The sequence below is a fragment of the Hippocampus comes genome, unplaced genomic scaffold (assembly GCF_001891065.2).
Source record: "Hippocampus comes isolate QL1 unplaced genomic scaffold, H_comes_QL1_v1.1 scaffold116, whole genome shotgun sequence".
Taxonomy (NCBI): Eukaryota; Metazoa; Chordata; class Actinopteri; order Syngnathiformes; family Syngnathidae; genus Hippocampus; species Hippocampus comes.
Window position 1 is genome coordinate 874,932 of NW_017805120.1, and position 12,986 is coordinate 887,917.

The window sequence follows — 12,986 nt, forward strand, 5'->3', positions numbered from 1 at the left end:
CCTTGTGATGTATAATGCTTTTAACTCAACCAGCTCTTTGCCTCAGCTATTTTGGCCCTCCCTCCTCCTCGGTGCGTTTGCGCTCGCCTTGGCCAAAGACCAAAGGCTCTCTCCTCAATATAATCCCCGCCATCGATCAGACTTTGTTTACTCCGACGCGGCTTCTCTCTTCGGCCGCAATTAGGAGGCAACCTTGCACCTCCCTGCTCCTCACACCGGCTTTTATCGGGGGTTATTTTTCTCCTTAAGTGGACATTTTTCATGGGGCGGCCGAGTTCAACTTGTGGGCTAAGTAAGGGAGGCTGTTCAGTGATTTTTATTTTGATCAACGCAGCACACATGTTTTGTTAACCTCTGTTTCGTTCTGGCTGATAATGGATGTAAAATAAGTCTGGAACTGCTTAGTTGCAAATTTCTTTCTTTTTAAAACATTTTTTGTGGGAATACAAACCCTTGTTCAATTTCCCAAAAATGCCTCCTCAACCTGTAACAATTTTTTAAAATTTGTATGTCATTTTAAAAATGTGTACCGGTAATTAGAAACTAAAAAAAAAAAAAAACTGAAAAATATATCCATTGTCAAATTAACATTGTGTTGTGTGGTGTACGATAAATGAAAAATTAAGTATTTATATATCCTAATATATCAAATACCATCAAAAATTAACCCTAAGAAATGTATTTTAAAGCTGGGCGTGCAATATTTCTGGCTTTAGCGTCTTTGGCACAGCAGCCTGACGCCTACAAGCCGAAAAGTTCCACAAACCGTTGCCGGCCGCCTAATTTTCTTTGGCCCGCATGCCGCACTCTCGAGGGCGGAGGGAACACTCCGCCACAAATATTTGACCGCATTTATGGAGGCGAGCACGTAAACGCCATAAATACAAAAATGCCTGATGACAATTAGCCGCACTCTGGTTCAGCCCCTCTTGCGCCGCTCAGTATTTCCCCAAAACAAAATGCACAAAATAAAGAAGCTTCAACTTTTGTCCACCTGAGAGTTCGTGCGGAGTAAAATGTCTTTTGCGTAATTCCACAGCCGCATCGCCTCGGCTTGATTTGATTCAGGGCCCACCGCTTTCAAGGAAATTGGACTTAGGGTATGAAAGTTCACACTTCTGCCTGCGGGCAATCGATTTTTCTTTTTTTTTTTCCCTCCTCCTTCTCGCTCTCTCTCCGGCGCTGCAGTTGCTGCTTGTTGTGAGTGTAAAACATGCTGTTAGTGTCAGCAGGGTGGAAAACCTCAGCGTAACTTTGGCGGAATTTAATCATTTTTTCGGGAGCAGATGATCAAATGCGTTGTCGGAAATGTACTGCTTTGCAGCAAGTTTACTCTCGCAAACGGTTTCGAAGTAGGCTAGCGCTCAGATCAGAAAGCGTTGCTGGGCATTTATTCAGCCTTGGCTCACTATTTGGCAAAGCGCTTTATTCCAATGTGATTTCACAGCAACTGTGCCATTTAAATATTGACCACCAGCGAATGTAAGCGCTCAGGATGGTGCACACCATGCTCGTACCCTCACCAGTCAACCCTGTGACATCACCGCCTTTTCATGACTTTTAATGGACAGCTTACTTAGCTAAGTCAGGGGTTGGGGGCGGGGGTCAAGTTGAAAGGTGGCGGACGTCCATCAGTCAGTCAGGTGAGGAAAAGGACCTCCTTTGTTCAACCGCTAAAGCATGTGGCCTGCCGCCAATTATGTGTAACACTACATCTTCTTCAGTACAGTCCGAGTGGATTATTAGGCCTGCACGGAGTTTGACAGCCTTCACGCAATATTGTGCAAGGGCCCTCCACTCACCTTCTCCCCGCTGCTTCAGCGTAATCTGGCAGATGGAGAGTATTTGCAAAAGGGGGATGCGGAGGGAGTGAGGGGCTCTCACCCAGCCCGAGTACATTTCAAGGTGGGTGTAGAAATGTGTATCAAATTAACTCTTTGGGGCCTCCGAGCAATCACAGCTTTGTTATTTTAGGCTCTCGGGCGAAGCCAAACTGGATTCGATGGCTCGGCCAATTACCTGTAATTTTCCGAGCCGCTGCGCCGGCTTTCGCCAGGCCGGCGGCGAACACTGGACCACTGTCTCCCGCCGCTCCGTCGCAGTGTTCAACCTCAAGTGAACCCCCCCACAAATAGTTTGTGTCCATCGCAGTAGCACCTTTTGGAGATTTTCACAGAAACCAGAAACCCGAGGCGATTACTCACTCAACTGCAGATGTATTTCCAAAACGGTGATGTCAAGTGATTTAAGAGTTGCCGTTTTGTCCCATTCATACTGTCGTACATAACATCCTAATTTGTTGTTCCACCTATTGAGCTTCGACACGGTACTGTGACCGCAAAAAATCCATTTCAACGCAGATATTTGGTCTTAAACATCCGTAATGTAAGGGGCGATTGATGATATCAATATCGTACTGTGAAAGCTCACATTAGTATCACTATTTTCCCCACCCTAGTATAGATACTGTGCTTTGAGATCTAACGATACCAATACCACTATTGATATTTTGATCCAAGCGCCCTTATCAATAAGTAGCATGAAAGTTAACGAGATGCTGCATATTGTCCAATTATGTGTAGTGTGCTGTCACGTAAGATCTAATGATACTGTATGATACTAATCAATGATACGTTTTCCCCATCCCTCATATTAATATTTTACCATGAATGCTAACGACATGATGCATTTTGGTATATTGTCCCACCCCCAGCGTCGATATTGTACCACGGGAGCTAAAGGTACGCATTGCAATAGCCGGCATTTTCTCTCACTGCGTGCGTGTGGGTTTGTGCACTTGGCGTTTTCCCCTTCAGAGTCACTGAAGGAGAGCGAGCCGCTGGCAGTAAAATGCTAATTAAGTGCAACGTGGCACACAAGGACAACGCACAACGGATGCGGGAGTCCGTTTTAACCCATTTTGTCCCGGACTGGCCACGTCACTGTGATACTCACGAGTGACTGTACTTCCCTTTGTACCACGATTGACCTTTTCAGATGGCTGGATAAACGGGTAGATGCAATGATAAATAAGGCAGTTGTTTAAAAAAAAAAAAGGGGGGGGGGCGCTTTGGTACCGAACTTCCACAAGGGGTTCACAAAATACTCCTCCTCTTATCAGGATGACCTTGACCAGGTCCTATCCGTCATAGCTACGCAGTTGCCGCCTCTTTACAGCTCCTTGGGCTGCTTTTTAGGGAAAGATAAAGCAGTTAGTTTAAGATGTCCGCCCAGGTTGTTAAATCCCAATTCTGTTGCCCCGGGAGATGCTGCTCGGAAAAGCGCAGCCCGCCCGTATGAATTGGCTTCCCCCTTCAACTCCCCTTTGGCAGCACTGGGTGAATTTCCAAGTGATCTGATAAGTTGGAGCAGAACACGACGCCTGGACGGGAGCTGGGAGGCGAGACCAAGAGGCAGATGTTATCAGCGGCTGTGTAAAAGCCGTCCTAATGCTCCTCAGTGGCATTTAGTGCATTTACTCTTGCTTTTAAATTTCGCAATTTATCTCACGTGACGGCAGTTAGCTCCTCCGACTTTTGCTGTGCTGCTGTTTTGGCTGGCAACAGAGTTTCAGTGAGCTCAGCGGTTATTTCTTTGTCGTGTCAATGATAACGATGCGAGATCGTCGCGGTTAAATGATTCAAATATAAAATAAGAAAGCTTCTATTTGAGAGTGAGTCGAGTATTAGTATAACATAGCGCAGACAGCGCACGGCAAGTGTAGTTATGCTTTTTGCCCATCTGGCGCTAAATATCCTGTAATTCTCTCCAGGCTGTGGAATTAAGAGAGGGGAGGGGTGGGAAAGGAAAAAAAAGAAGCTTGCCTTCCCTGAAGTGTCATTCTTAAAATAGATTTTTTTTTTTTTTTTGTCCATTTCATCATCCAGTTGTATTTTAAGATGGGTGACACCTCAGCATCCATCACAGCCAACCACCCATCAAGCGCACACACTCACGCAATGGCGGGACGCTTCCACAACAATGTGACTTCTCCCACTGTGAACAAAGTCTTCCATCCGTTCTCTTTTTCTATTTTGGGGGCTCGCGCTTGTCCTCATTTGGGTGGCGAGCGTGCTGAAGCCCGTCCCAGCTGACTTGGATTAAGAGGCGGGGTACACTCTGGACTGGTCGCCAGCTCATTCGCTTCAGTCTTCTACCGTTTAGTTAACACTTGACACGGCCAAATCGTCCGAGCGGCAATTGGGCCACAGAGATCATCCTGACTTGCAAACGTGACACCCCCCGCCCCCGATATCCTCGCCACTCAATCCCGTGCCGCGGCGCAACCACTAAAGACTTTGCCGTCTTCCGTTTCACAGTTGCGGATGCAAACTGGAATGTGACTTGGCGCTCGGCCGGACACCGCTGGAGTCGCAACTGTGGGACTTTTCTGCATCGGGTTGCTGCGGTATTCCCTTGATTTGAGCGGCAGGCTCTTGGGAACCAAGACATGTTGGATTCTCATTGCACAATGATAACTTTCCACTGGCCTTGAAAGGTCCAAGAGTGAAAAGCCACCCCCGGTAACTGTGACAATGACAATCTGCTTAATTTTGGACCTCTTTTGGTGCCTATAATTAAAAATCAGTCTCTGTTGTCCTCTCCCTTTAGTGTTGGGTATGCGTTTTAGGAAATCCTCTCTTTTGTTAATAATATGTCTGCGCCATGTGTCTCACGCAACGCAAATGAGCGATTGTAAATGTGTTGTGCTGGGCCAGTGGTGAGTTCAGAGTTTGTTACCAAGACAACCAAGGCGCAACTCTGACAATACAGGCGTCTACTTGTCAGAACCGAGCCCCAAAAGAAGACAAACTCATGACGTTGCGCTTTCCTAAAAAGGAGACAAGCTTTCTGTGTTGTACTTGCCGCAAAAAAAAAAAAAAAGGCGGCCAAGTCATGATCTTTCTCTTTCCTCAAGAGAAGACAAACTATTGAAGTTGCACTTTCCTTCCCTAGGATACTCCTTCGGGCATCAGTTGATATCGTTCCACCCTTGACTTCTGGGAAATGTGGCGTCATGGTTCTGGCACAGGAGCAGCGAGCTTTTCAAAAGTTCTGAGGCCCCGAGGATATTGGAGCGAGCCTCCGGGTTCCTTTGATCAGCGGCGGATTTATTTGGAAGCGCTCGTGTCAAAAGACAATCTCCGTTTGACGCGCCGTTGGCACGCGGCAAAAGGAAGATGTCGAAGTAGCTGACGGGCCATTAGCGCAGTGTGGCTTCCGTGCCTTTTGTCTTCTTTTTGCTCTCGGGCAGATGGTACCCGCGCCGTCACGAGTCTTCACTCAAGCGCCATTGTCCGCCCGCCAAAGTGACTGTGTAGTCTTACCTTGTAGCTTTAATTGAGTGCTCACTCGCTCGCCTTTGCAGCTGATGTCATCGGGCTTTAATGAGCCCCAGAGAAAGTCGCCGGATTAAATGGATCAGTCGAAACTCTTTCTTATCTTTCTTTCTTTTCGTGGTTGTTGTTGTTGTTATTGAGTGCCCTACTGGTTTTGCAGAGCAGCTTGTTGCTGGAAAACAAGGTTAAGCAGATCTGTATCAAAGGAGAGCAGCGCTTCTGTGCGCCCCGTGTCAAGTTTCCACCTGAAACGCAAAGGTGTTTTCTTACCCGATTTGTATTCATTCACACAATGACCAACCGCACTTCTCTTGTTTCGGAGTAAGGGGAGCGCAGACCAGACTTTTGTTCTCCCATCATCAGATACGAGCGTGTTGTTCCCCTCACCGCAGGGTCTGTTCCAAAGTGACTACCCCCTTCCTCACCACTGTCCTTCTTCCCGCTCCTTTGTGCTCCAAAAGCTCCTCTTTAGATTCAATCCTTCCACCCTCAAACCCACAAATTAGTGGTTTCAAGTGTTTCGGTTGGTCGGAGCCATTCCGGCTCGTGTTACACTCTTCTGTATGCTGCACTGGGTAATTCCTTGAAGTTTGGGTAACTAGCTAGAAAGTGCAATAAGGCAGAAGTGGATGTTGAACTGGTCACTTGATCTTTAAAGCCAAATAAATAGATCAGAGTCCTCGTTACGTCGTTTGCGGAAAGTGACTTATTACCCCAAAAGTTGCATCATTTTTGCTGTGTGCTCGTGGCTAGCACAAGAAGCAGCAGTTTACATTGTTATTCAGCGCTCAGTACAAACAGATGGAACGCAATCTGACTTGAAATCCTTTCTTTAAAAAAAAAAAAAAAGCATGACACCGTCAAGCATTCCAAAAGTTGCACAGTTTAGAGCTCGGGTTCATTTTACATTTGAAATAATTTGGGTGTTTTTTGTTTTCCTTGCAGGGCTTTTTCCTGACCGTGTCCCCGGCGTCCATGATGAAGGTGGCCAAGCACGCCTCGGAAAACAACAAACTCTTCTGCATGAACCTGTCGGCGCCTTTCATCTGTCAGTTTTACAACGCCGCCATGATGGAGCTCATGCCGTTCGTGGACATCCTGTTTGGCAATGAGACGGTCAGTCCTGATTACTACTCGCATACAGTATGCGCGAGTCATGAATTAGTCTCAAGTCTTATCCGTGACATTTCAAGCAAGTCCCGAGTTACTGTGGCAAAAAAAAAAGTCAAATCTCAACTCGAGTGTGCGCAAAGGAATTCTCCACAGCCGAAAGAAAACACCCGTTTATGTCTTACTCCAGCACTTTGCGCAACCCGTTCCTCCTAATTGCATTGAGGAATGATTCCGCCTCCTGAGCCGCCCCGTGTGTGTTTTGCAAACACCGTGTGTTTTGCATCTGCGGCTACTGTAACCGTTTGCCTCAAGAAGTTCTCGCACACCCCGAGTCATTATTGACTTTAATGATTCGGGATAATAATTGCGTGCTTGCTGACGGATTAGCGTCGGAACACTCTGTCAGGACTCGTTCTCCAGGAACCAAAATAAGAGCAAACAGCGGCAAACAGAGCCGATATTCACCCGACGCCTCAAGCGGAGAGCGCCGCGGACGACTAATGTCTGCCTGCACTGTTTTGACTTCTGTTGGCCTCCCTCCACGTGGGCTTGTACGGTCCAGTCCCAGACCTCCCATTGTGCGCTTTGCGGATTAGCAGATAAAAAGTCATTGGCCTTCTTCCAATGACTTCAGGGCCAGTCGACGTCCATCCATCCGTTTTCTGTAGCGCTTTTCCTATTTCGAACTCGGCTTGAGCTGGATTTGAAAGTTACAACATGAGATTTATGACACGGGAGGAGAGTGACGACGCCAAATTTAGGGGGCTAACATGTCGTGCAATAACCCGACATTAATTGACTCCTCTCGCTTTGTCCCTTTGACCACCTGACACAGAAACAACCATCGATTCCACTTTTTTTATTTTTTTAATGGCGGCAGTTAATACTGCCCCCGACGAGAGAAATGATTACCGGTGATAAAATTAGCCGCGATTTACCAACGTGCTCTCTTGAGCGTCGGAGATAAAGAAGCACACAAAAGAAGGGCAGCGGGGATGAAACCATTACGCTCGGGTTTGCATTGCGGTATTTAAGAGAAACGGAACGATCATTACGGAATTAATCTCCCTGACTGATTGGGCTTTTAAGTGTTCTTAATGTCTGCATGCCATTTATCTATAGCCACGCTCTTTTGGGGATACGCCGTAAAGTAGTTTCACTCATTAACCAAAACATTTTGAATTTTGACCCCATTGCCTGAAACACGTCATTTAAAAGCGCTCTTGCGTGGATGTGTTGTAATAATCCCTGGAGGCCAATTAAGTGCACACGTGCCGCTTCATCTCGTTCCCATGGGAAGGTACAAAATGAGTGTACGTTTTCTGATTTTGAATAAGAAATGATCTCAAATAATAACATATATAATCCCTCATATTTTACTACTGGCAGCCCATGGTAAAGTCAAATCTCAACTCGAGTGTGCGCAAAGGAATTCTCCACAGCCGAAAGAAAACACCCGTTTATGTCTTACTCCAGCACTTTGCGCAACCCGTTCCTCCTAATTGCATTGAGGAATGATTCCGCCTCCTGAGCCGCCCCGTGTGTGTTTTGCAAACACCGTGTGTTTTGCATCTGCGGCTACTGTAACCGTTTGCCTCAAGAAGTTCTCGCACACCCCGAGTCATTATTGACTTTAATGATTCGGGATAATAATTGCGTGCTTGCTGACGGATTAGCGTCGGAACACTCTGTCAGGACTCGTTCTCCAGGAACCAAAATAAGAGCAAACAGCGGCAAACAGAGCCGATATTCACCCGACGCCTCAAGCGGAGAGCGCCGCGGACGACTAATGTCTGCCTGCACTGTTTTGACTTCTGTTGGCCTCCCTCCACGTGGGCTTGTACGGTCCAGTCCCAGACCTCCCATTGTGCGCTTTGCGGATTAGCAGATAAAAAGTCATTGGCCTTCTTCCAATGACTTCAGGGCCAGTCGACGTCCATCCATCCGTTTTCTGTAGCGCTTTTCCTATTTCGAACTCGGCTTGAGCTGGATTTGAAAGTTACAACATGAGATTTATGACACGGGAGGAGAGTGACGACGCCAAATTTAGGGGGCTAACATGTCGTGCAATAACCCGACATTAATTGACTCCTCTCGCTTTGTCCCTTTGACCACCTGACACAGAAACAACCATCGATTCCACTTTTTTTATTTTTTTAATGGCGGCAGTTAATACTGCCCCCGACGAGAGAAATGATTACCGGTGATAAAATTAGCCGCGATTTACCAACGTGCTCTCTTGAGCGTCGGAGATAAAGAAGCACACAAAAGAAGGGCAGCGGGGATGAAACCATTACGCTCGGGTTTGCATTGCGGTATTTAAGAGAAACGGAACGATCATTACGGAATTAATCTCCCTGACTGATTGGGCTTTTAAGTGTTCTTAATGTCTGCATGCCATTTATCTATAGCCACGCTCTTTTGGGGATACGCCGTAAAGTAGTTTCACTCATTAACCAAAACATTTTGAATTTTGACCCCATTGCCTGAAACACGTCATTTAAAAGCGCTCTTGCGTGGATGTGTTGTAATAATCCCTGGAGGCCAATTAAGTGCACACGTGCCGCTTCATCTCGTTCCCATGGGAAGGTACAAAATGAGTGTACGTTTTCTGATTTTGAATAAGAAATGATCTCAAATAATAACATATATAATCCCTCATATTTTACTACTGGCAGCCCATGGTAAAACAACTTTGACTACTGCAGCCGTCAATGGCGGTGATTGAGTTCAGAAACTTCCGGAGGGCTTATTTATAGGCACTCCGGCCTTGTCTGCTTCATTTTAATTGACTACACAATAGGTGATCACATCAAACAAAAGGCTAAGTGGGCATTAAACTGTGATTTGAAACGTGAGCTGCTGTAATTTCAAGCCGTTTAAGCTGTCCGCTTCCCCAGCCCGGCTATCGCAAAAGCAAAACAGTCCGCCTTGTGATTGACAGACCGATCACAAGGTGTCATTGAATGGAGGCAGAGACACGGGAGCATTTCAAGCCGCTCTCTCTTTCTCCGTGATGAGTCACCCGCCCGGAGAACGGTGACCTTCGCTGCGGCGTACAGTTATGGAGCCAGATGAGTCACGCTGCATATTAGCTGGGATCATTTGCTAAATGGAAGTTGGAGGGGTTGGGGGTGGGGGGGGGTACAACCTGCTCTAGTGGGTTTTGTCCATGTGAGAGAGACAGCAAAGGACACATGTCAGACATCCACCGAAGAAAAGCACAATGCCACTCTCTGAAGTTGGGATTTTTCCTAAAGCATTGCCACCCGAAATAAGATTTGTTGATGCTCGGCCTTGTTTTAAATAAAAAATTTAAAAAAAACAATCAAATTGGCAATTTTGAACACCCCACAACTTGCGAGAGGGGAGTTCTGCTGAAGTCTTGCTCCTCAATGCGGTGCCATTGAGTATTTCTTTTCGGTTTTGGCCTGGTTTGGAGCCAAAACTTGGTTATAAAACAAAATCAAATCATACCCTTTATGTTTTTTTAACTGTGTGAAGCGCAAACAAAGCCGGGAAAACTGCTCTGCTGCTCTCATGTCACTGAAATATTGCAACTTCATGAGCTCGGAGTGTGACTTGGCCTTGTTGGAAGCGAAGCCATCCGGGAATTTGGATATTTCAGAAGCTCAACCAGGGAAAGTACAATCCCTTCTTCACATGGCCTCGCTTGTACCCCAATCAAAAATACGGATGGAAGAGGAGATACCGTTGATGGTGCTGACGCTAGTGTTTTTCCTCAGACACCCGGCAGGCATTCCGAGATACCCCTACAGTCCTAATTACTGCTGCTCAGAGTTTGGCCGCTTGCTCCTGCAATCCTCTTATCCTCACAGAGTTGGCGGGTGCACAGTCCTTTGTCTCCTCGTGATTGTATTCCCGGCATTTGGCAGTCGTGTTCCGGGGCTTCGCTGTCATTCCCGTGCTTGGGAGATGACTGGCAAGCCGTCAAGAGCGCAATCAGCATGCGGCATCGCCCCGATATTACGGGTGCAGAAACAAGTTCAAAAACTTGTTTATGGAACTTCAGGCATCCCGATGCGAGTAGTCAAACCAGATGCTGCAGTGAGTCTACTCTATGTAGTGGAGTATGCATGGCTCCAAACAGTTTGGTAGCCATCACAAACATTTTTGTGGGTCTACTCGTGATAGATTGTCAAATTTCAGGTCGTGAGGTGAATTTTTCAAAGGGCTCACAACAAGCAGCGAATTTCACCATGCCTTAAGTACGACTTGGAACCAAAACGGCATCCTTATCGTGTCTTTTTGTGCTTGGCTTCTCCAACCTTTTTTTTTGTGGGTCTACTCATGATAGACGCGGTAAAACTGGCTTTGGGGCGGATTTTTCTTTTTCTTTTTTTAAACTGGATGCTTAACCCAGTCCACGCTCTCCTCGAGATAACACTTAAGTGTTTGCTGGCGTTTACGGCCGGAAAATATTGCCCCGACAGACAGACATCGTAAAAGGCACGTCGAGTAACTGGATATTGGCAAACTTCCTTGAGGGAGATAACGGCTACCGTCACACTCTGACCTCTTGTCCGAGCGCGAGGTGAGATGTGTGATGGAGACCTTTAGAGCTGATATTTAAGCCGCCTGACCCCCACACAGCGGCGCAAGGTCCCAGCGGGCGAAGGTTAACGCCGCTCGTCACAACCTCCCTTTTATGCAAACCGCCATCCCGTAATTGCTCTCGGATATATATATATACACACACTGCACAATTTCCGTGTTTTTAACGCCTGCCGCCCCTCCGCCACCGCTGCCCTTGTGGCAGTCAGTCCGACGGAGACGGATGGCAAGCCAGGCCGCCACCGCCGCAGGCGTGTTCTGGAGTGACGGGGCAAGGGCACGGTTATATTTGGATGTTTGTTAGCATGTCTCGTTCCACTTCGTCTCGGATCATTTTTTTCCTCCAGTGACTTATGAAGCCGTCCTACAGCTGCTAATGATTATATCATTGACAGCGTGTTTTGTTGGCAAAACGTCAAGCGAAGATGAAAAGTGGCACATTTCGTTGTGCTCTCATTTGTCTTGGGCATTAAATTGCCGACTGTGGATTATTAGCTTAAGCATGCTAAAAATAGCTTCTGGACTGTTTAATCCTCTGACAGCGGCAACATTCTCAGCGCACATTCTGATGGCTTTTTAGCCTCTCTGGCTGCACGCCGCCGAGTTACAAAATCTCGTTGGGCCCGGCGAAAAACATCTCTGTGTTCTTTGCGCCACTTTGGCCGGCGACTGGCAGGTTATCCATCCCGTCGCAGGCCCAGATGTCACTTGAAGTAGCCGGCATTGTGGCGACAGCTGTGACGGCAGGCTGAGCGCCATCGCGAAGCTATCGAGCTCAACATCCCAAAACAGCTTGTGTCACATGTAAAACGCACAGCAAGGCCATCAAAAATTGATGCGATGGGCTCCTTAACATGAATGTGCTATTTATGGCCCGTTATGTGATTTTTAAGACCCCCGCCGATGCAGCTTTAATATTTGGACCGTCACGGAATGACATGCGCTCATCATCCACAGGTTAGCGCGTCGGGGAAATTGCTTATTTTTATACATTTTTATCCATTTGTATCATGTAAAAGCTTGTACAGAAAAAAAATTAAAACCCGTTTTTTTATCAATTTAAACATGTATTTTTTTTTAATATACATTTTTTCATTGTTTTCATATGTGGTTCTTTTATGTTTATATTTATCACTTGCAGGAGGCGGCCGCATTCGGAGCGCAGTTGGGCTTCCAGGTGAGTTGTCCCCCAACAACATGCAAGCATGCTAACATGCTAAGGTTTCCTACTTTCTTCTTGATTTCTGCTGATACTGAAATTCTTTTTTGGACAGTGATTGATGCGCTATTACACTCGCCAGGCCTCGCTGCTGTTGCCATGGCAATCGGGCAGTCGTCATGGTTTCTTTGTTCAGCTGCCTCTCTCTCTCTCTCTCTCTCTCTGTCTGTCTCTCTCTCTCTCTCCTCGCTCTCTCTCTTCTCGCTCTCTCCGTGCACTCTTGCTCACCCAACATCGTGTACAGATGTTATTTATTGAATTTTTTTGAAAAGCCTTTTGGGAAGCCGATGCATCGGGCACGGCGTTCGTTCTCTTTTGACGCCAAGGCGAGATGGCACATGATACCCGAACATTTATAAGCTTCTTTTAAAAGCACACTAAAAAGCCTGCTTTTATTTTTGGGGGTGTGTCATCTTTTTTTAGAAGGTGTTCTCGGTTTTCCTGACCAAAAGAGAAGCATTGATGACATTTTGGCCCGACACGGGACTGCAGAATGGTGGTTGGGACCCCTGCCATGCAACACACATTACAGTGGACCCCCTCATACCTATTGCTGAGCACCCTTTTTTTTTAGCATTTTTAAATGCCTTAAAATATTTTTAGGGGTGCGAGTGGGACTTTGCATGTTGTCAGAATTGTTGGAGACCACCACACCCGCAGCCCGTTTTAGCGGCTAACCATCTGAATGATCTGAATTGGCCTCTCCTAGTTAAAGCCACTCACTTTGTGTCTGTCCAAAT

At 46.7% G+C, this 12,986-nt stretch overlaps 1 protein-coding gene across 2 annotated transcripts in view; it reads left to right on the forward strand.

Moving 5' to 3' along the window:
- The window catches only part of LOC109513409 (adenosine kinase-like), a 61,799-nt gene that overhangs the window by 41,015 nt on the left and 7,798 nt on the right, over positions 1-12,986 (forward strand). For both annotated transcript variants that reach the window (XM_019865890.1, XM_019865891.1), the window contains exons 7-8: positions 6,285-6,455; positions 12,169-12,204. In XM_019865890.1, the coding sequence (XP_019721449.1) occupies positions 6,285-6,455; positions 12,169-12,204 (207 nt within the window). The remainder of the gene's footprint in view (positions 1-6,284; positions 6,456-12,168; positions 12,205-12,986) is intronic.